This window comes from Salminus brasiliensis, chromosome 14 (assembly GCF_030463535.1).
Source record: "Salminus brasiliensis chromosome 14, fSalBra1.hap2, whole genome shotgun sequence".
NCBI classification, from domain to species: domain Eukaryota; kingdom Metazoa; phylum Chordata; class Actinopteri; order Characiformes; family Bryconidae; genus Salminus; species Salminus brasiliensis.
The window spans coordinates 16,289,129-16,314,138 of NC_132891.1; the positions used below are offsets into that span (position 1 = coordinate 16,289,129).

General features: G+C 39.0%; 1 protein-coding gene across 1 annotated transcript in view; it reads left to right on the top strand.

The window, feature by feature from the left end:
- ntsr1 (neurotensin receptor 1 (high affinity)) overlaps window positions 1-25,010 on the top strand; it is a 63,958-nt gene that overhangs the window by 14,300 nt on the left and 24,648 nt on the right. Inside the window, exon 2 of the mRNA XM_072656326.1 lies at window positions 15,416-15,617. Within this exon, the coding sequence (XP_072512427.1) occupies window positions 15,416-15,617 (202 nt within the window). The remainder of the gene's footprint in view (window positions 1-15,415; window positions 15,618-25,010) is intronic.

Consider the following 25,010-nt stretch of genomic DNA (forward strand, 5'->3'; position numbering starts at 1 on the left):
ACAGAGAGTGCAATATTCTTTTATTATTAAAATATATTTAGATTACTTAGATACACAGTTAGATATTTATTATTTAAATATACAGTATGTTGTGTTTTTGGTGTCACAAATATATACTTATACTTAAACATCATATCATATAATATCCCAGCATTTCTTTTAAGGGCTGGGTGTGCATTCACGCCCATGCCTACTTTTTTGTCCCTTAAGTTTATTTTCTGGACTTTTTTTTTTATTTTTTACAACAGACATTGTTCAATAAAAGCTGTGCAGAGGCATGGGTTTCTTTTCTATCCCACTTTCTTTTGACTGGAAGAGTCCTGTCTAGTATATGTTATGCAAATCAACATATACTAGACACTTGATCAAAAGAGTTCAATCCAACAGTAACATTAAGGACCACTCTCATGTGATTAGCCTGTGTTGTTTATTTCTTGTAGCGATGTTGTGGAGATGAAAATGCTTTGCTGATGCTGTCTCCTTGTGTCTTGCTCAAGCATTAGAAGTTTTCTGCTTGGGAGAGAGTTCAAACCCTCCAGTTCAAACCCTCTCTCTCCCTGGCTCTGAGTTTCTGCATATGAGTTTCATACATGTGATTTTATCATGATCTGGAACTGTGAGATAAGGGAGAAGTCCCTTACATTAAGCATGTCCATATTCTGCAAGCAAAAGTCAAATTATATTTCCAGATAAGTTCACATGTCAGTCATAAAGCTGAGTACACTACACCTGAAATGTGTTTGTGTGCCAATAGAGCACTGCTCTAATTAGCTCTAATTAGGATTTCGGATTATTAAGGAAGACTCCTGTCAGGCTGTCAGGCAGTGATAAAAACATACAGAGAACAAGAAGAGAAAAGTGTATAAATGTCCAACAGATCTCAGAAAGAACAGAGGCCAGCACTCAAAGAGAATTAAAAGAGTAACTAATCAAAAACACTTATTAACAATCCAGAGACTGTTGTGCCGAATGAGCTTTGTCCAGCAGGGAAACAAAAGGAAATAATTCCACAGGTTCTGTAGAGTAGAATCACTAGAAACATAAGATCATACGAGCATAACATCTGTACAAAGACCTGATATGCACAGATCAGCTATAACATTAAAATCACTAATATTATGTATGTTCCTCTTGAGCTACCAAAACACCTCTGACCTGTGGAGGCATGGACTCTACTAGACCTCTGAAGGTGTATATTGGTATCTGGCACCAAGATGTTGGCAGCAGATTCTTTTAGTCTTGTAAGTTGTGAGGTGGGGGCTTCATGGATAATATCAGCAAGCCTTGGGTATCTATGACCACCTCTTACCAGTTTACCAGTTGTAATTCTCTAGAGCTCTTTTGAGATTTGAGGTACTGACCACTGCATATCGGTAAAACCCCACAAGGTCTGCTTGATGTTTTGGAGATGTTCTGATCAAATAATCCCAATCTGGCTCTCGTCAAAGTTGTTTAGATTCTTATGTTTGCCCATTTTTCCTTCGTCCAATTCATCAACTTGATGGCCCCTTGATAAGTGCCATTATATTATAAATAAATTATGTTTGAAACTTGTAGGCCCATGTTGTGGATGTACAGTGCAAGTTTACATGCATACCATTGGTTTTATGTAAACTTCTATACAGACAAGATTTCTTAATCTTACATGGAGAGGTGTGGTGTATTTTATTAAATGTGGTGTATTTTATTAAATTTTATTAAAAGTTTATTATCCCAAATAATGGGAAGAAATGGTAGTAGCAACTCACGTTAGGCCTCACTGTCAGTCCAACAAAGGCCCGTATGCAGTACTTCCAGCTGCTCACAAGCAAAAAACATGTCCAAACTTTTCACTGAATTATAAATGAATATTTCATAAATGAAATATAAACAATCTACCTAGCTTTTTTAAGTGAATGCCAGGTGTCATCAGCAGTACTGTTAGCTTGGGAATTCACAACCATCAGTCAGCGTCGCTGAATTCTGTCAACCATTGATTCTGTCTTTTTACATTTCAGCATTCTCAGTCCTGCACTTAGGGTAGAATAATATATTTCAGCTTAATCTGAGCCACAGAAGGTAAAAGTAGTGCTTCACCATTGTGTTCCCATGCTTGAGGGAACTCTTAGCACAGGTTGTGTTTGAATACTTGACTGTTTGAACAGTGTTTTCTATAGCAGGGAAAAGGCACTGGAAAATGTGCTGATGCGTGAGCCTGCCTGCGGCCTATAAAAATGGCTGTCATAGTTAGCTGTCCAGTGGCACACTACATTAGTAGTAATAGGTCAAAATGATGCAGTTGTCTGGCTTCATGCGACTAGGAGGAAGCACATGCTACCCTTCACTCTACTTGTTGCTGGTAGCATTGTGTGATAAGGGGAGTCCAAGCTACTTAAAATGGGAAATGGCTAGAAAATCATCCAAAAAGGGCTGACATGGTGAATTCAGACAGGACAAAAATCGGTAAAACTTCAACAGCACGGTTCAGTTGTCATAATCTGACTTATCATAGTCAAGCCTAAAGCATATAGTCCAGGCTGATGTTTCTGATATATATATGATAATAATATATATATATATATATATATATATATATATATATATATATATATATATATATAATTTGCCCAAGAATGGGCTGTTTATTGTAATTTAATTAAATATGGTAAAAATTCTCAAATTCTCAAAGATTCTCAGCTTGTATATATAAATTACTTGAATAATGACATATTTCAAACCTTTCATTGTTGTACTTTGTGCCATCCCAGAGTAGTGATATAAAGACTTACAAGTTATGCTAAACCAAATGGTTACTAAATAATTCACAAAAGTTTTGGTGTTAGAAATAATAACTGAACTGAATAACTGAATAAGAATAATATTAATCTTGTGGTTCAAAGGTTTAAATGGTTATTAATGTGTAAATGAAGCCTCTTGTATATGGTTTATAGTGGTTCTATATAAGATTAAAAGGGTCCCAGGACTGTTTCAGGTTTTTGTATACTGTATAGCACATTTTTGTTTAGAATGAAGTGTGTAAGGACTGTAAGGGACTATTGTTTTAAAAAACAAATGCTCTAAAATATAAAGTTGAAATGAACTGAACTGGAATCCACCTTTACTGTCTAGAACAAGTAGCTCCGCATAGACAGTATGCTGAAGAATCATCCATGTTGGAGTGAAAGTGCAGATTTTGGTTTGTTCTAAGGTTGTTCAGCCGTGTGTACACATGTGTTTGTATGTAATAATATGCCACAAACCTGATAGAGCTGCTAGCAGGCAGTCAGAGAGCAGTACAATGAAAAAGAACATTGGAAAAATAGGACAGAGTGTTTCTCAAGGAGAGAGTGTTTCTTAAGATGCAATGAGTAAGCTCCAGAACAACAACCTTGGAGTCCCTGCGTCCTACATGAGGACAACTGTGTTTAAATCGTACCTCACTGTAGTTCAAAGGCCTTCAACGTTTGCTTTAACAATTTCCTCCCTTTTCTCTGGTTAATTGTCTCTGAAATGCACTTAATTCTCTGCTGGACTCTGACTGCGCTTTTCAGAAGAAACCGAATTCAAATCCAGGTTTAACTCCACTGTTTGAAGCTGCAAACCAAATAGCAAGAATAAAAGGGCTCCTAATTTGCACACTGACTAATGCACACATTTCAATTAAACACATGCACATATTAATTCTCCAGGTTTGTGCTAAGACCACACAACCAAGAGCAAACAGCACAATTAAATGTTTAAGGTTTGGTTCAGACACTGATTCAATATGCAACTTAACAGGTTAAAAGGTTCCTTGACAATTTCTAACTGAAGAACCTCCAAAGAACCTCTTTAAGGATCTCTAACTTTTAACAGTGAATAAGCAAATCAGTGTAAATTCAACATTTTTTTTACATTTACTCATAGTCCTTGTCTTGAAAACAAACTATTAATGTTAAATCTGCCCTGATTGGCAGTTGGCTGACCCCTGGCTCATTAGTCCCTCATTTGGCTTCAGTTGCTAGGCTTTGCTTGTTAGCAGGAACCAATCAAAGAGGACATGCTCTCCTAGGGAGTGTTTGGGACCTTTCTCATTAAGTCCTAACATTTGTTCACCCTTTGCTTTCTTTTATGAGCCTTTTATAAAAGTGTTTTTCCAGCAGCCCTCGATTTGGCTCTTCTCTGTTTGGGAAATGGTGAATAGGACTGTTAAGCCAGAGTCATTTATGGAGCACTGATGCGAAATGACTGTTTGAACTCCTGGCCTGTCTGATCGAATCAGCTACCGGGAGTGTTCTGCTTGCCTTGTCCAAGTCTGAGTTATCAGAGGAGAGTAGATGTCAAGGGGGACCGTGTAAGCCTGTTTTGGCAACAGGTGCAAGAAAAGAGGAAAAGAACGGCACAGCTGGTGAAATGTCTGCCAGCAGGGCTGTCGGGAATATGACCTGTTAAAGATAGTCCAAAAAGTCCCTAGGACCTTGCATCAGTGAGCTGATGGTATTTGGGGAGACGGGATCTGCAGGGAGATTTTACCATTCCCCTTCCCCCTAGTTTTCCTCTTTCTTATGCAAGTGGATTGGGACTAATTCCAGGTCATGTTTTTTTTGTCTTTGACTTATTTTGACTGTGACATTGAACTGAAGAAGCTCCATGAGTTAAGAGAATTTGCTTGGAAACCAGGGCCATTTTTATTCAGTCAGTGTTGACCAGAAGGTGTCATACACCAATCAGCCATAAAAGAGCTGACCATTTGAAGTATGGACTCCACAAGACCTCTGGAGGTACCTTGTGAAATCTGGCACCAAGACGTTAAAGTCCTGTAAGTTTTGAGGCGCACCATGAACTTGTTGCTGGTTCACTACTTTTGGAAGGTACTGACCACTGCATACCAGAAACCACACACGACCTGTCTGATGTTTTGGAGATGCTTTGACCCAGTGGTCAAAGACTAGCCATTACAGCCAATTTTTGCTTGAGACAATGCAGAGTCTATATCGTAGCCTGCACTGCACATTTATACTGTTGAGAGCTTTCTTACATGTGCGTTGTGTGTTGGTGTGTCTGCATCGCTCTCCAATTACCCCACAAAACACTAGTTGAAGATGGTGTTTCTATGCCACTTTGTTGACTTTCTTGGCATGCTAAAACGATGGAGGCCTAAAACTGTACACATTATGTTGGAGTTTGAGCTAATAGTTGTTGAGCAACGGGTACTTTTACTAAAATGTCTGCAATGCATACAAGAGAGGAGATGTGGGAGTAGATGGTCTGTCCGGCCATTGAAACGATTCGGTTCATTCTGAATTTTATAGTGTCGGCAAAGGCAGAAATACAATGGTACCAAGTGGACCAATAACAGCAGTCTGTGTCGCTGTGGCATAATTACATTTCTGAGGTTCTGTGTAGGGTATGTGGTACCAGTACCTGTGGTACGGCACATAAGCACAGATTGGCCTTTTTTTCCCTTCGCCTACTAGTGGTATAATTGTTATGGCCGATGATATCCTTCCCTCAAGCCCATGTTATGGCCACTCTTTCGTCCACTTAGAGCGAATGTCGGAAAGCTCATTAGATTGTAGAGCGTTCAGCATCAGCTTCAGGGGCCGGAAACCTGCTTGCTTTTCCTATTCTCTCTCATATGGTTGTGTATTATTAGACACGTCAGGGTGCCGCTGGCTAATGGTAATGATGATGCTAATGATGCCGCCATTCTCTGAGTCCGCTGCTCTCTTTCACATTTCACTTTTCAGATTCCATTAATACTACATTTCCCTTACTCCACATCAAGCCATCCCATCCGTGCTCTCGGCCAAAAATAGCAGAGAACACACTAAGAGAAGAGGACAGGGATCAATTGAAAGAAGTGGAGCCATTGGTACAGTTCGTCATCACTCAAGTCATATGTAGATATACAAAGAAACGCTGTGGTCTGTATTTAAATCTAAGCTTATATATATATATATATATATATATATATATATATATATATATCTTAGTCTTGAAGAAAGGATATCAAGTGGACCAATGTGTAAAGGCCAGTGTGCAAAGGACACAAGGACTAAAGACCTGCATGACAAAAGGCAATACACAAGACGTGTTTATATAATGATCTAGTAGTTAGTTATAGCTTACTCTTAGTAGACATGTGCATTCCAGCTAGTTCTAATATTTTCGAGTATCCGGTTAACCAGTTAGGGAGGAAAAAGCAGCAGACTTACCTCTCAGATGAAAGCACTTGTTTTGTGGCAAAAAACATGGTTTATTAACCAAGGGATATAGCTTGGTTTTAATATAATTTTAATATAAAGGATCTTCATATTAAGAACCCTAGTAGGGTTGCCAATTTGTACTATTTTCTTGGCCTGAGATCCAGGTTCATTCAGTCCCAAATGGGGACTTTTGGTTTGATAGTAGTTTTTAATAATACATAATATAATATATATATATATTATATATAATATATATATATATATATATATATATATATATATATATATATATATATATTGAGCATATAAAGAAAGCTGTATGTTATTGTTAACAGTTTTTTGAAGTAATATTGTCGTATTATTAAAAATATATAAATCAGACAATTCAGACAATTCCTAAATAAAAACTGAAAAATCACAACTAAATCATAGCAAATGTTACACATATCAACAGGGTTTACAGTTCCATTCAGCTAGTTCTGCTTACAAGCGTTAAATGTTTTAAACGTACAATTACAGTTACTCACAAGTTCCAATGGTAAAGTAATTTAAGTAGTGTTAATTTGTAAACATACATTTGAACAGCATATATATATATATATATATATATATATATATATATATATATATATATATATATATATATATATATATATAATTAATTTGATATATATAACTACTTTATTTTGTAAACATGCATTTGAACAGCATATATATATATAATTAATTTGATTAATTAATTTTTCAGTTTTTATTTAAGAATTGTCTGGTTAGCCATTTTTAATTGTGGCTAACTTGCCCACTTGTGTTTAATTTGCCCACCATGTCTTGTTATTCACCTTTTACTTTTCCTCAGTTCTCATCCATGTTTATTACATGCTTTCGCTGCTCTCTGACGCACTGGTTCATCCCTCGTTGGTTTGCTGTTGCTAAGGGTCCCCACGCCCTGATCTAACGCACGCATGAACCGGCTGTGGCTGACTAGCTAGTTAGCGTGCCCTCTTTCACTCTTGTGTTCAATCAGTGAAATCCAGAGTGGCAGCTGTAAGAAACATTAGTAATCAAATGCATCCAAAGGATGTGTCGGAGGGGCACGAGGGGTCATTACAGATGAGTGAAAAATCGAAAGTGTGATGTGAGATAAGAGCTAATTGTGAGCTGAGTACGTGTCATGGCCAGTATGTAAGAGTAAGCAGCCCTGCTCTAGCTAATGAACTACTACTGACTGATACCATGCTCTTCTACACATGTGGTCCTATCTTACACCCTGCGCAAGGTGCGTCGCGATGCTCATTGCTATCTTCCAACCCCCACCACTTCAGCAAGCCTTCCCAGGCCATGTGTGATGCGCTATTGAAATAGCAATCTGCCAAAGTCAGACCACACCTGGTTCTTAAAGGTAATGGTAAGTCACACTCTGATTGGTTTATTGCACACCCTTGACTAAGTAAGAGATTTAGTAGCGTTTTGAGCCGCACAAGGCGTACTTTTAAACACTGATCGCACATAGTGAAACACCATGGTGGCTGTTGTTGATCAATAAGGAAGAAGAACTTTTGTTGAAGTTGGCTGTCAGACAGAGAAGGTCAATGAAGCCAATGAAAATCGAGGTGCTCATGAGTCACTATGCGGACTGGCCGCGTTGTTGAAGTTGGTACGTGCAGTCGTGTACTCCCTTTTCACATGGCCTCTGTGTCTGGCCGACTGTTTTTTCAGACTACGCCGTGTCCGCATTTGCAGTAGGTATTAACAAGCCTTTAAGCATTCAGGTTGTGATATCATGACCAGGACAATAGATTTAAAAGAATGTATGTTTTCAGTTGATTAAAGTTACTGGTTGTCATGACTGGCTAGGTCGTGACTATGAGGGTGAACACTCACAGGGAATGGTTCGATGTGAGAGTGTTTTATTATAAAACAAAACAGGGGTAAACACAAGAAAAAGCAGCAACGTTACAGAGACAAAGGATAAACCAAAATACAACCGTGACAAAGAAACTGCAGCAAAGCAAGCACTGGCGCTAACCAATACCTACCGGCACTCGTCAGGCACTAGGAACACTACATGACGTGAAAAACGCGAGCTGGAATGATCAGCTGCCAAACCCAAAAGGCATGAGGTAAACCAACCTGGTGAAAAGGCTCGTTTCTGAGCAGTGAGAGCGACATGATCCCGAAGAGAAAGGTGGCCTCTCAGACGACCTTGAGCTTACTTAGACCGTGAACCATGACTGTGAACTCCAACACACTTGGTTAGAGCAGTACATTAATTATGTTCAATTCTCGGCCTCGAGTGGCTAGTGCTAGCCCCTTACATACCCCAGCCTCAGGTGAAACAAATTAACCAAACCAATGAACATGAATCCAACACAGTGAACATGAAACAGAGTCCGTAAAGCCAAACGTACATGAGTGTCAAAATAAGTCCTCATGAGAGCCTGCGGGCCGCAGCTCGGGACCGTCCCCGGGGTGGGCGTGGCGATGCAGACATGACATGGTTTACTGTTGTGGATTAAATAGCAGTAATTATATATTTACATAAATCAATGCAATGAAGTCTGTAATTATTGAATTGTACTTGATTTTAGTATTCTACAGCTAAGCAAAAGTAATAAATCCAGCAACGCAAAGGATAGAATCTATGTTCATGTATATTTACTTTACGTTTGCTTCTTGTTTCTTTTCCAGTTTTTTTTATACTCTCTTAAAGCTGTTATGTAAATACGACAACATGCCTTTTTGATATGGAGGCATGTCTGTGTGGGTTTTATGGTTAAGCGCATCATCATAAGCCTGTTAAAAGAACAGCTCCACAGTGCATGGTGCTTGCTTCTCAGGTGTCTTATGCTGATTAAGCTGTTGACTAATGGATGCTTTCACTCTGAAGACGGATAGTGATTCTGTTGTCATCTCAGAGATTCAGTGGTAGAAGAGTAAGCTACACAATGTGAGCTTACACATACACACTATGCCTACCTGAGGCTTGCTAAAACTAAGTGAAAGGTAGACCTAGTGGGGTAAACTTGTTTGTAGGAAATGTCCTCATCTGATCTTGTCAGGTATCAGATAAACTAGGCCCAGTTCAACTGAACAAGGAGACACTTGCAGGGATGCAAGACTTTAATGACAAATAGGGCAACGTAACAAGAAATAACTAAACAAAATATAACCAGGGGTGCAGCAAACTAGGGGACAGAACTAGAAAACACAAACAGGTCAAAACACCACACGTGGGACTGTGAGGAAGCTTAGCGAGATACAGGGGACACACAAAACAACCAAAATACTAGGCAAGGGCTTGGGCGTGGTGACAAACCGGGGGGGGGGGGGGACTAAAGCTGGGACAAGAATAAGAAAACCAGGGCAAATAATACCAGATACTAGACCAGATAGGAAATGCCAGGATCAGAATACCTCTCCCTTAAACAGACTATTGACAACAGTGGTACTTAAGAAGCCACAGTCCCAGGTGCTGTGAATCACGAAAACGAGGGGGGAAGTCCTTATATGGGCCTGTGGGCGGAGTCCTGGGATTGCATTAGGGAGAGCGTGATAACTAGGGTCTGACAATGTGCTGCAGTGTTTTCAACACCTAATTTAGTTCATAAGGGTTTCTACACAGACTGGTTTGGCTCAGGATAATAAAAGTTCCCCTGAGCTTTTCCAAAGTATGCCACACCACCTTTTAACAAAATAAACTTGTTAAACTAAATTGGTTTAGTCAAATCTCTGGGTGTTTCACTCACTTTACTCTGATAAACTGCTCCTTCATTTCCACAAAGAATGATAAAGTTTTCTCTGATTTTTAGCCAAAACTTTACATTATGGTAGCTAGATCAAACCAGGGGGCACAAATGGATTAGGACACTTGTGACATTTAAATTGGTAGCGTATAACTCTAACTGGTCTACTTATTTGTAATTAGCAAAGTTAGCACTCTTAGGGAAGTATCCATTAAGCAATGAATGGTAGCATGAATAGGCATTATCCTTACTTCCATTCCTCTCAGTGAAAATTTATGTTTCCATGTTTCCACTTTGCAAAAAACGAAGGACGGATATTGAACCATTAATGTGTCTTACTTTATAATCTCATATTATATGAACATTACCAACTGTATGCTAATAGTAGGTCATATGTTTAGCAGCACAGAAGAACGCTTTAGGGGGGCTTTTACAGTTTTCACAGTCTTTTGAATCCTTTCACTTTAGATTTGAAATTCAATTTGAATTTCATCTAGGAAGGAAAAGGGAAAGAGGGAACAGTCGGTCTGGTAATTAATTCCAACCATGTGGAGTGTGCTTGAAATAGCAAAGTAGTAGATGATGGCATTGTTGGGTGTGTGTGCGAGGAAATGAGTGAATAATTAAATTATTGAAAGAGGGAATGAGGGAATAAGACATATTCCATCAACGTGTGTGTGTGTGTGTGTGTGTGTGTGTGTGTGTGTGTATGTGTGTGTGCGCTTTGGAGAATTTGTGTCACATCTAGAGGGCTAGATTGAAGATAACTAAGTGTGGTAAAGCCATTTGAATGGAAGGCACATCACTGTGGCTCTGTGCCTCTGAGGCTGATACATGGAGACCTTTGTTAATTGGAACCGGAAACCAACTCATACCCTCCCGATCACACACACACACTCACACTCACATTATTACTTGGTATTAATAATGGACAATAATGTACAATGTGGAGGGGGGTGCACATAATATTGGCAGCCGATATATATGAAATGATTTGCCATTTACTGCAGCTCTCGTGGCTGGGCTGGGGTTGGTGTTTGTGTGTGTGCAGTGTAATACCCATCTTTAATTTGGCAACAGATCTAATAAGAAGCAACAGAAATGTTAAAAATCCCACTTAACACAATTCTCTTAAGGCCATTTCGCCTGATGTCCAGTAGTACAAGCCATGAGACATGACAGCGTTTCCCCCACAATCCCATGAAGTTTTTCGGATGTATAATATCTGCAGCAGTGGTCAGAGGATGTGCTAAGTCATACACCGTAAGAAAAGTGGCTTTTTGGACGGGTGTAATATCTGACTGCGTAAAGCCATAAAAGAGCCCTGACCAACCAGTCAGTGTTCAACCAGAGCAGCTAAACAGCTACGTTTTTGGAACTGTCTTCTCTGCTCAGTTTAATAAATGTGTTATTAATGTAGAATACCATATAACCCAAAATGTTCATAGCCCCTGGGAACCTAAGTCTGAGTTTTATTTTTAATTGAGTTAAGCCGGCTCATTAGGGTCCCCAGTGTAAATATACAAAATATGTCTTATAAACATCCTCCACAAAGTCAGTCCTAAAACTTACCCTTGGCTTCGCCCTTTCTTCATTCAAGTCTAAGCAACCTGGAGAGCAAAGGCTAAAGCTAAACCTGGTAAGCTGAAGCTCAATCCACAACTGTGGGAGCATCTGCCTTGCGTGCCCTGTCGTCCCACATGTCCGGTGCCCATCGCCTCTCCACATAACCGCAGAACTTAGCGGCTGGGATGGATGGGAGGTCCTGCTGCAGCTCTGTAGCACCGGCTTACTGCCTAGCCAGCAGCCGAAGTGGTGGAGCAGTGAGGCGACATCAGGGCATGCAGGGCAGAACTTGCGTCTGGATATGTGCTGGTAACTCGGTTACAGATATCAACACCTCAGTAAACCTTTAAGATCTGTAAAATCACAACCGCAATTCAAACTAAAGGCTGTCTCAAGGCTGTATGCTTTGCAACAGTAACATAAACAAATTTTGTTCGCCATTGATAGAGGGCTGTCAGTCACGCATGTTTATTCGAATATTAAGACCATGCCAAGACCTTTCTCAGAGAGGTCTGCTGAGCACATGTTGGAGATTTTTGATCATGTTTCATCATATTTCTGCATCTGTTTAAACTTTGCCGAACGCTTTACTTAACACTCAAGTTTAGTATTATACAAAAAAATCAATATCAAAAAGGTTTTTCAAAGTTCAGTTACGCTAATATGTGGGAATAATATGCTCAAAATAAGTTATGAATGTATTTCAGTGATTGTCACACATTTCCAGCTAATTGAACGGAGCACCATATATAGCAATACTGTGTTACTTCAGCATACAGTTCAGTTGACAGAATTGAAACAATTAGGTTATTTGACTTTCAATGGAACAGATGTTTATTAAATAGATTTCATTCATTTAAGTAAAGCAGCTACCATAAGACAACACCATTCATTTAATAAATGTTAACAATTTGTAACAGTTTTGTAGATCAAACAACCCAGGTGGTTCATTATTGAGTGTCTTGATATGGTTTGCATGTAAAAAAAAAAAAAAAAAAAAAAGAACATTGCTGAAGACTGGCATTGATAAATATCACTGAGGGCTTGTATTGCATTGTGGTTAGCCTTTACCAGACACAGACCAAGTATAGGAATATTTTTTGTCGTGGCTTTATGAAGGAAGAAGCCAAACTCCCTTTTTGGCCTCAGTAGTCTTTAAATCCAAACATCACTGAACTTTTAGGCAAAGTTCTGGGGCATGAAATAACTTTCTGTCTCATTCAAGCCTTAAAAAGAGAGGCTTTTCTTCTCCCGCTACACACAGTTCCAGGCTTCAGCATTTCAAGACAGACCAAAGCTGTTCCGAAGGCAGAAGGTGCTCTTGCTCTTGACTCAGTGCTTAAAATTATTAGAGTACAATGTTTGCATTATTATGTCCCAGTCCTTATAGAACACTAAGAAAACCGTAAAAGAATATTTAGTGTCAGTAAGTCACAAATGAACAAAAAGAATTAAAAAATGAGTAAGTTTACAAGCACTTCATAATCCGATAATTGCAGAAATCAGTAATCAGTAATCCGATTAACACATTTACATGCACTTGCGTAATCAGGTAATGGGAAGGATCCTTGAGTCCGACAGTAATCGAAGAATCGAATTCTGCTTCGTCAGACCAAGATGGTACGAACACTCGTAGAGATGGTATCAAAGCAAGCAGATTATTAACAAAACCAGGATAAACAGAAAGGGGCAAGTGAGACAGAACAAGCAGCAAACAGTGAGCAATGGTGATTAAACAAAACCCAAACGTGACAAACAAAATGGCGAACAAGCTGCAAGCGTGCAGCTGTGAGCGTGGGTCGCCTCGCTGGGGCATGGGTGACCTGAGTATCCAGACGCGTGAGTAATCTGGAAAACCTACTCCTGAACGAGGGTGAATGGCCTGAGCTGACTTAGACACACCTGAGACCAAAGAGGAATCGCAGGGCGTCCTGAAGGCTCCAATGGTGGTGACTCCTTAAGTACCCCCAGTCCCAGGTGAAACTCATAATCCAAACAAGGAACGAGAACAACGGAACCAAACCACACATGAACACAAATGAACATGAACCGATACACTGAATCAAACACACAAACGTAAACAAAACCTTATTTGGGCCTGTTTTCACGTTTGTGCAGATTGTGAAATCCGAGATGCACTGAGAAATACGATAGCTGAGCCAAAATCCAGCCTTTTTATTGGATTTCTAGATTCAATAAATTCTATTGTAAAGTATGCTGTTTGCATGACCACTTGAATAATTAGGTAACTGCAGAAATCTGATGATTAACATGTAAACACACTCACTGAGAAAGCGGAGAACAAGACAAGTTTTTTTAACCTTCTTAGGCAACTTTTGGCACATTCCTCCTTACAAAACCGCTTCAGCTCAGAAATGTTGGTGGGCTTCTTTGCATGAACTGCTCTTTTTAGGTTGCTCCCCATTTCTATTGGGATAAGGGCTAGACCTTGACTTTGGCTGTTTCAGAATGTTGACTTTCTGCTTTTTTTTGCTGCATTGTTGGAGTCATTTTAGCTGGACGACCTCTCAGTGGTGCTGAATTTCTTTCATTTGTTCCTCATCTGCCACACAGTGGATTGGTAGAGGCCAGACTCTTTTGAAATGGTTTTGTTAGCTTTTCCAGCCTGGTGAGCTTTGATAACCCTTTCCTGGGCTACTCAGGAATCTCGAGGTACATGTTTGAGGCATGGCACACTTCTATAAACCTGTGTGGTAAAGACCAGATTTAGATGGTGAAGCCCCAAGTTCATATTCTTTAAACTTCAGAGGGTCTGTAAAACTCACACCTGATCACCTTCCTCTTGATGAAAAGACCTGACTTAAATCACCTCTTTAAATGAACTCCTACTCCTAGAGGGTCACATAATGTATGTTTTTCTGACAATGATATTTAATCTTGGATAATTGCTCAATAAATAAATGTAAAATCTGTGTTTTTGCACCATTTGTTTAATGGAGTTCTTGTTTTGCAGTTTTAAGGACTAGATGAAGATCATTCCAAAAGTCATTTTTAACCTTGAGAAATTAAGGCATGTCTTGCTGTAGTTTATGATATTCCAGTGTACGTTTGGCCTCATTTTAGCACCTCAGTGACCAAGTTCTTCAGACTACTAATTTCATGCATGGCTTATTCCTGATCTGCTTTAAATTAGTGCATTGATTTCTAACTTGATAATTACAGCTACTCATAATAGATCATCTGCTGACCATCCGAGCATGGAGGTTCTTGTAATTTAAGAGGCTGATTGTGATATGCAGTATGTTTCAAAACTAGTATTGAACTGAATCCTTCATGTACCAGCCCCCTGTATCGTCAGGACACCTAAATCTACACCTTGTTTCTTTGTGGGGAAAAATAAATAGCTGTCAACCATAATAGAAAGAATGAGCTGGATGAAAGAAAACCTTGGTGGTTCCATGGAGTGTAAGAGGTTAAGTAGTTCTTAGCAATATGCTCGGAGCGTATAGGTTGTTTGAGTGTACAGTGTATACCCAAGACACACGATCTTACATCACACTTATAGTTTTCAGTTCTCAGTTCATCAAATGTAATCTGGCTGTTCAGGTGAATTATGTTGTATAAGAAGGTGTGGCTAGTTCATTGTGCTGAGCATCCAGTTTGGCTAAAGTTGGCATCTTGTTCACCATTTTCCGCAACTGGTCTTTAGGGTGGAATGGAAGGTTTGACTAAGAAGTTTCATCTTTAGTGGCTTGTTTAAATTTAACTATGTATAATCAACGCTTGTGGTTTTAATCAGATGGTGTCACTTGGTGATGTACTTCAAGCACACCGCTGAGGACGGTTATAATAGATCATCAAAGGCAAAATTGAAATATTAAAGTCAGGCCACTGTTGTCTACACACTATTGTATAACAATGGCATCTCAAGACTTTCTTGGCCTTCCTTCTCAGTCTAACTGCCTCTTTCCCCACCAGGTGAATGCCTTTCTGTCGTTCATCGTTCCCATGGTGGTGATTTCAGTGTTGAACGGCATCATTGCCAGTCAGCTGCTACGCATGTTCCGAGAGGCTGCTCAGGACAATCGCATCTGTGTTGTGGGGGGAAACGCTACCATGCTCAACGTCACCGTGGAGCCCAACCGCGCCCAGTCCCTGCGCCATGGCGTTATGGTGTTGCGTGAGTACCAGTCCACCAGTAGATAATCTATGTTTCAACTTCACAGACCTATATTGAGGACTTTCTGCTAATACTACTACTACTACTAATTATAATAATAATAATAATAATAATAATAAATAAAATATAGGTTTTTTTTTTTTTTTCAAGAAACCATAGAAACTTACAATTTTCAGGACAAAAAAAAACACAAGAAAGACAATAATACATACAAATGAACATTACTAGACATGGGCAAGACCTAATGAAGGAACCTAAGCTTGAGGCAAATTCTATGTGAAAGTCAAGAGATATGTTTAGATTCTTATGCATGTCTTATTGTTTTCCTGCTCATGAGGAAGTGGTGGCTCACCGGTTAGAGATCTGGGCTATTTATGACAGGGTTATCGGTTCGATACCCGGGCTCTGCAAGCTGCCACAGTTGGGCCCTTGAGCGAGACCCATCATCTTCTCTGCTCTCCAGATGCTGCAGCCAATGGCAGCCCACCGCTCACAGTCACTGTGTGTTTCACTAGTGTGTATGTATGTGTGTGTTGACTGCACAGATGGGGTAAAGGCGGACACCAAATTTCATCTGTGTTTGACACAAATTATGAATATGGTTGTCTTGTCATTTCTAAAAACAATGTGTGTTATTAGATATAATTTGCATACCTCAACATTAGGTATTTTTTGTGCATAGGCACACAGGCACAGCCTAGGATTTTGAAGTTATGTGGAAAAATCAGGGCACCCCAATGAAAACCTTTGTCCTTTTTAAGCATATTTAAACATATGAACATCATTACGGATGATTGGACATTTAATTTGGGTTCATTTGTGTTGATGAAGTGAGTGTTATCACCATGGAAAGATCCAAAGATCTAGGTCTTTAAAAGGAAGATTGTAGGTACATATGAGTCTGGGAAGAGATTGAAAGAAATTAGCCATTCCACTGTCCATAAAATAATAAGGGTTTTCATTGGGAGGCCTCATGTTTTCACATGGCTGTATATAGTATTGTTTTTATTTACTTGTTACAATAGGAAACCCCTTTTGATACTATATAGAACCATTATCACCATCGCCTTCAGTGCAGGATCACTTGTTTTCCAATAGCAGTTTGTTTTTATAGACTTTCATTTACCTGTCATACTCACAAGGACATTCTTTTCATCTTTTCACGCCATTGAGTGTCCCGGCTTCACCGCTGCAACAAAACTTTGGAGGCATACTGTCTTTTTTGTCGCAGAATGCTTCTTATCTGAGAGAGACAGAGTGGCCCCAGGTGCCCAGAGAGATATGTCCACTTGAGCATTCTGCCCTTACCATCTACATGAGTCACTGCTTTCATTAGCTTCCTTTTTGCAGACAAATCCTGAGATAAACAGCCACTATTCAGAGTCTCAACTATCCACACTGGCCAAACTAAAGGTTTCAGGTTAAAAAGTGTGTAATGATGAGCTTTTTGGGACGGTTAGGAGAAAGTCAAAAATGACCGTCCTGAATGTGTGGCTTAGCGCAAGTCAGCTAAATACAGACAAAATGGTAACACCAGAGCAAAGTCATGAAACACAACCAGAAAGACACCTCCTTGGTTAATGTCAGAATCTTTGTGAAGTTTTTAGGAAGAAATGGCAACACTTTACTTCCTTCGTAGCTGCTCAACTAACATTTAACTAAGTGTTTGTTGCATATAACTAAAGTGGTACACATAAATCTAAGTGCAATGTAAATGATTCTCTAGCGAATGCAACCCTACACCTTTTAGGCTAAGGTTAGGGTTAGGTTTTAGGATTGATTCAATGGTTAAGGTTAGGGTTAGAGTTAGATGTATGGTTAGATTATATATATATATTATATTATTATAATATATTATATATATATAGCTTAGAATTCAGTTGTATTTAATAGACATTCAGCTGAATGTTAGGTGAACATCTACGAGGCATATATGATGGGCCTTCCAAATATTAAGAATGGAAGGAATATTAGGAAGTTGGGAATGGTTGGTGAATAAGGCCCATTTATGTCATATAATACAATATAATAAACTCAGAATTGACTGCAGCAGCACTAGGAAGGTCATAATAGTAGTTCAAAGTTTGTGAAAGTTGTACCTTGATCATTTGCATGTGCCACATAACACTAGGCCTAGGCAGTTTCTAAAAATAAATCACAACATTTTCATGAAAACAAATAAATAATAATGGTTATTAATGCTAATAAACAACAACAACAATAATACCCCTCAACACCCCCCCCCCCCCCTTACTGTGCTACTTACCTCCGACTACTTATGTCTTACTCTTCTCACTCACAATCTCACTTAAAGGCATTTTTCATGTTTCTGACATTTTGGGTCAGTGTAAATGGTGCCGCAAGCAATGCAATAACAGCGACAAGCTGTAGTGCCATGAGTAATTTGTTTTGGGGTGTGTTTGGTTCGGTTCAGCTACAGATGGAAGTTGTGCAGTGGAAGATCCCTAAGCGCTTAGTGTGCTATGGACATTTTTTATTTGTCTTAAAAATCAGCATAACTTAGTCATTACACATGAGATACCCAGTCTTTTTATAATCTGCTACGACTTTAAAAGTTGTGTAGTGTACCCAAGGCTTCAGCACAAACAGAAAGTCCACATGGTCCGCTGTAGCTTAAGCTGTACTGAAAATGCTGAGAGTTTTCCTCAGGCAGTTTATCACACTTTGGGAAAACCTTCAGCAGACAGAGTGGGAAATGCTGAACAGTTTACTAATAATCCACTGTTTTAAATTGTAAACGGGAATTAAATATTATGTGTATGCAAGACTGTTCTAAATTTCCATAGTTTTCTTTATGGCTTTGTCATAGCATCATCATTGGGATAGATGTCATCACCTATATTTGATTAAAGAGGACACTAAAAGCTAACTGTGGGCACTGGCATGTTTAACTGAACCCGAATATATGGAGAAACATGGTATACAGAGATTATGCGATAAGATCAATCTTATGCTAATAATGTCCCCTGAGATATTATGTATGGACAAAAGTATTGGGACACCTGCTCATTTGATGTTTCTTAACTTAAACTTAAAAAAGGTAGTTTATTTAGCTCTTGTAAAATGCATGCCCCAAGTTAACAACACTGGATTTGCAGACTGAAAGACAGCAAACACAAACACTGCTTCCAAAACACACCAGCTACCAGCTACCGGCCTCATCCGACGTTGCAACTGCGTTGTTAGCATGCCAGCTAACGGCCTCATTCAACATTGCTATGGCAGTGTTAGTGCACCAGCTAACATTAATATTATCAGAATTTTTTTAAAATCATACTGGATTAAAATAGTTTACAGCACCTTTAAGGGAAAAAAGTCCAATGAAAGAAGCCAACTTAGGCCAGTAGACTACTAATAATATGTATAGTAATAATAACAATAATAATAATAATAATAATAATAATACATTTAATAATAATAATCATTTTTAAAAGAACTTTTGAAAAATAAATATCATCTCGCCTAATTGCAAGTGTCAAAAGAGCCTTTTACTCTTTTGCTCATCCTAACCAAGGGCACACGCCACTTTAAAGACTACTGAGTGCTTTAGACTTTCCACTGTCTGATACCTGCTGACTCAGTAAGAGGTATAAAAGGTTGTAGTGAGCTCCCTTTGCTCCACAGTGAACTGACCATTTGGAACCATTTACGTCCCAGCTGGCCCCTCATAACAGGTATAGTGTTTTCTTTCATTTATGAGAGTTGCAGTAGGTTTGCTGGGCTCTGGAGTGCTCCCCTGTGCTGGTTTGTTTTGCCAACAGCCTGTATCCTCCATTAGAAGAACAGGCTGCCTGTGTCAGGCTCTACACTGTTCTTCCCCGAGCTTTCAACACTGCGGGAGACAACATTTGTTTAAGACCATACTGTTTATGCTGCTCACTCACAGGATGTAACTCAAAGTTATGGGCTTTTGTTTCTCTGGGTGTTCAGAATGCTTGTCTGTTTATTATGAGCCCATTCGCTTCTGAATAATTCATGAGGCATTTATGCAATGGCAGTAATGCAGCTTAGAACTGTGTGGCCTATGTGTGTATTCATATCTACGAATGCGTGTTTGTGTATGAATTAGCATTGTATTCAAGATCATTAGGTGAGACTGAGGGGGAAAAACGATGATTTTCCTTTTACCGAGGGCTTGTGAAAAAGAATGATACGCTCTGCTTTTATTGGCTGGAATATGACATGATGACATACTCTGAAAAGTTGCATGTTATAGCCTAGTTTTAACACTTGTATAATAACACTGTAAATCTGTCCTCTTGTTGAGTCCTCTCAGCGCAATGTACTGTTAGCAAGTTGAAGAGATTGTAGCCAGGTTTAGATTTCTTGTCTTCCCGGTAAAAAAGAAATGCAAGTCCTTTGCGTTGTGTTTGTGAATTTGCTATTCTTTTCTTGAACAGAGCACATGATGTTCTTTTAATGAAGGTGTTTCTGATTGGGTCTGATTAACGTCCGTGAATTTGGGACATTTTAAAATTTTAAGAGAACTTTGAAGACCGTTCAAATAATTTTAAGAAGTGTACAAATGATCACAGTCTTGAAAACAATGAGTTCTTAAAATTAAATAAAGAATAATATGGTCTTGAACTTAAATTATTCTTACAACTTTACAACTGATCAATCTTCTATGCACTGTTTCTACTGTCTTCTACAGTTAAATTTTATGGCTGGCCTGTAAAAGATCGCAACATATGAAAGGCAAAACCACACATGAATAGATATAGATGCAATTAGCTTTACTAGGGGTTATCAAAAAAGGCAGATGTCTGGGGCAAATAAGAATTTAACATTTACCCCAGATGCACCCCAGTGCGATTTGTTGTTAATATTAAGATTCTGACATTAAGTTATTTGTTTCTGACCTTTTCAGCAAAGTGTCTTCCATGTCTTCATATTAAATGTTGCACCAATACTGCAATACCAATACCGATTCTGGTTATTACTATTAAACAGGCATTTAATGTAACTTTAACATTAGCACTTTTTGTTTCCATGTGGTGTTTTTGTTTGGTTTTAAACCAGTGGTGGAGTTTAAGCGGCTTGTTTAAAGGCCACACACTGAAGTTTTTTTATACTAAGACGTGTACTTGAATGTGAATTCGCTTCTTAAAAACTAAACTTTTTTTTTTCACTTGTCTGAAATGTGAATATTATTATTTGATTATGCTTTCCTACTTCCCTCTTTCTGCATTGTGGCAGTTTTTCTTTTTCATAGCTCTGAAACTTTTCAAATATACAGTTACTCAACCAGTAAATGCTGTTCTTTCAAGCTTATTAGATCTTATTTGGGATAAGATATTAACAAATTCAACCTATAAAAAGTGGATTTATAAGCATCTATCAAGTATTTAAGTCAGAGTTGGTATCAATATCTGGTATCGGCAGACACTTGAAAATCTAGTATCGGTATCGGAAAGGAAAAAATGGTATCGGTGCATCCCTAATATTTAATAGAGTAGAAAATTGTCACGTGTGGATTTTACATATTTCATGTCTCATTCTCATACATTCTCGTCTCATACATCTTATGCATTTTTTCCCTGATGCTTTAGGTATGCATAAGTGATTTTTAGATTTTTCAGAGCATTTAAAAAAAATATATCCTAAATAATATGTACTCCTGCCGGAATTGTTCATAGAAACTTTCTTTAGTCAGTCCACATTCTCCCTTCAGCACTCCAGAGTCTGCAGGAGCAGTAACTAAGTGCTGTGCAATTTCTTGCCAAAGCACTCCCTGTCAATCACAGTTATGTCGCGCTCCGCATGTGCCTAGCTTTATCATACACACCCACACACACACACACACACACACACACACACACACACACAAATATTTTAACCCACTTTTCCATGTTCTCTTAGCGGACAAAGACATGTAAGAGTGAAGTAAGTCTCACAGCGATGTAAATCTAACTGGAGTAAATCCACTAAGAAGACTACAGCACGGTCCGGCTGTGGGGGGGTCACAGAGCACCCGAGACCTTTTTATTCTTCTCCATTTATTTAATATCTCCCTCGCTTCTGCTTCTGCAGCCTCCCAAATTGAATTTATATGAAGCGCTGTAAAAGGCTTTGGATGGGTCAGGGGTAAGCAGGCGGCTTTGTGGAGAATGATTCGCTCTCACAGTTGAATGTAGGCCAAAGTAGGCATTTAATGAGAAACCTACAGTAAGTTCTCAGCAGTGAATCTGAATCTGAATCAAAGCTTTAGCATTAAAACAGACAGTGAATAAAATGTGTGAGTTTAAGGGAAAGAGGCAGTTGTTCTCCACTAATAAAAGGCCCATATCACATAATTAAAAGTTGTTGTAAAAAGGCTAATAAACAATTTTAAACAATATTAATGTTTCACTTTAAAATTTACTGTACAGCTCATACTAGGGACTTCAGAATAATATATTGTAGGTTTCAGATGTCATGGCGTGTACGGCCAGACACGAAGGGAAAGAACACTCGCAGAGATGGGATCAATGCAAGACTGTTTAATTAAGCAACCAAACGTGCAAACAAAACAATGAGATAAACTTAGGACAGCAAAGGGTGGCAGACTCGTGAACACAACAAAGATGGCGAACACAACAAACCTGGGACTGGGAGGAGCAGGGAGCTGAACGGCAGTGAAACAAGGGGGAGAACTAAAAGGGGAAATAAACACAAAGCTGCAAGCCTCGCTGAGAGCCGAGCTCTGTGTACAAACGAAGGTAGCTGGGAAGCCAGCAGTTAGACTAGAAAGCGTGACCAACCTAACCTGCTCTTAGCAGGGACTGCCTAGAACTAAGGTTTCCTAGGAACATGAACAGGAAGCGAATGCACCTCGCTTGCCTCTATAACAAGACTCATGACCTCATACCTGTACATGCCGTCATTATGTGAGGAATTGCTGAGCGTCACAGAGATTCCAACAGAGTCAGAGAGATACGAAGGGATTAAATTCACAGCAATGAACTGAGAAGACAACGCTCCTTAAATACTCCCAGTCCCAGGTGAAACACATGAACATACAATGATCAGTGAATGAACACACATGAACATGAATCAACTCAAACAACCAGGAAGTACTTATTTGGGCCTCTGGGCGGCGGCTCGAGATCGCCCCGAGAGAGGGTGCGGTGACAAGGGCCTGACATCAGAGACATTTTACAGATTTAAACAATATTTCAACTATGATGCAATATTCTATTAAATCATTTTTTTCTGAATTCAAGATTTACGGAAAGATTGAGCCTGTGCTAAAATATCAGCATTATTTTTTTGTTGTTATTTTGTATATTGTATTATTATTATTATTATTATTATTATTATTATTATTATTATTATCTTTGTATTATATTTGCTTTCTTACATTTGTTTTATTTTTTATTAGTTTTGTTCATTTTTAGTTATTTATTTTACTGCATTTGTAGCCCTCATATTTCTCTGTACGGCGAATCCATGTCAATATAGTGTATATTGCTACATTTTATAAATGTTTACCTGACATGAGCATACACGTGAAAAATGTTTAGCAGCATCTGTCCACAATTCCCTTATATTAATATGGAAGTTAATCTGTAAACACAGCCTGCCAATAGATTCGTGTTTATCTGCTCCAGAGAGTCCTATTCTATTGACAGTACTTTTTTACAGAGACTAGACAAGCTGTGTGTGTGCATTTGCATATCTGTATCAGCAATGAGTTCAACCGAGTAGTGGAATGCCTTCCTTAGAAGGGGTGTCCACAAATATTTGGACATATGGCCTGAAGAGTGCCTTCTTCTCAAACCCATCCATACACTTCCCTCTCAGTGCTATAATTTCTGTTACTCACTGTAGTAAATAAAAGACAGAAGGAAGTAAAGAACATAATACAATGAGAGAACCAAAGAATAAGCAGTGGAGAGACCTGGTTTACACCTGGTCACTCAATCCATCTTGAGTATCAGGATTATATCTGGATAAGGCCTAGCCCCCAGAACCCTTTTAAACCAGATGCTAATCTGATTACTTTAACCACTTCAGAAGGTGGTCTGAGACGCATTTGAGCCACATGTTATACTCAGTGTAAATGCACCCATCTCTCCAAGACACATTCGACAACCAAAACCCCAACCCCTCCGAACACCTCCCAATGTAGTACTTTGCTGAGATGTAGAGAAGAAAATCATGGAGGACGACAAGTAGAGATAGATACAGTAGATGGATGTTGGACAGACATGTATATAGTAAACAACAACAAAAAGACAGATAAGCGAGTGACAAACTAAAACAAACAAACAACAAAAAAAACAAACAAAAGGTAAAGCAGTAGATAGAGGGGTGGATGGATAGTGTGTAAGGGTGTAGCTATTCAGTATGGAAACCAGCCTATTTTGTCAGAGTTGTCCCGAATTACACAAATAAATGAGAACAATCCAACTGGACCCAACACTGAACCGAGATGTAGTTTTCCCTCATATGATGTCACTAATTATAATATCATAACACATTACACACACATTATTGACAGGACACATAGCTCATCAGTTTGAAGTGTATAGCAATACACTAGACACTAACAATACAATAGACTCAATGGCCACTTAGCCAGCACTCCACTGTCAAATAACACATTTCTGAATTTATTTTGATATTTATTTAATATTTATTATAGCTGAAAAGCCTCACCTGAGCATATGAAAAAACAAGCACGTATTTAGGATATTTAAATACTAGATCCATAAAATGGGTAACATGGCAACCCAAAGAACCATTTGAATGGCTTTATGCCAGGTTAAACCATTCTTCTCTTATGGAAAACCTTTTGTGTGTGGTTACTTAAAAATCATTCTATACGCTGCTATCTATCTGCAACCTAGGCCCCAGCAGAACAAAATTGGCTGTGCTCTCTTCACGGTACAGGGTAGATGGCGCTCTCCCCCCGACATCGCTTTGCTGCAGTGCTGGCAGTCGCTGGGTGTCTGCAGGCTGGTGCATTGGAGCCAGGTTTGCGGTGCTTCCCTTCAGGTGCATTGGTTGCCCAGCCATGCTGCCTTGGCAGCAGTTCGAAAAATTATGTCTGCCACACCATTTAACTGATGCCTTTGCCGGTCAACATTGCTTCAAGAGTGATAAGGGGTGAGAGTACATTCTACCTGTCTGAAGAGAGAATGGCTAACTGTGCTCTTTCAGATTCCAGCCACTGATGGCAAAGCAGCATGGCTCTGGATTTAAACTCACCAACCTCAGGCCATAGTGGTAGCACATTAAACCACTGAGCCACGCAAAGCCCCAAGCACAGAACATTTCCTTAGATTAGACTTTTTTTTACTAAACATACATGTATCATGGAAAGTGTCATGTATCATTTTTGCCTAATGACCCACCCCTGGAATATACTTAATGTAAATGCAATAT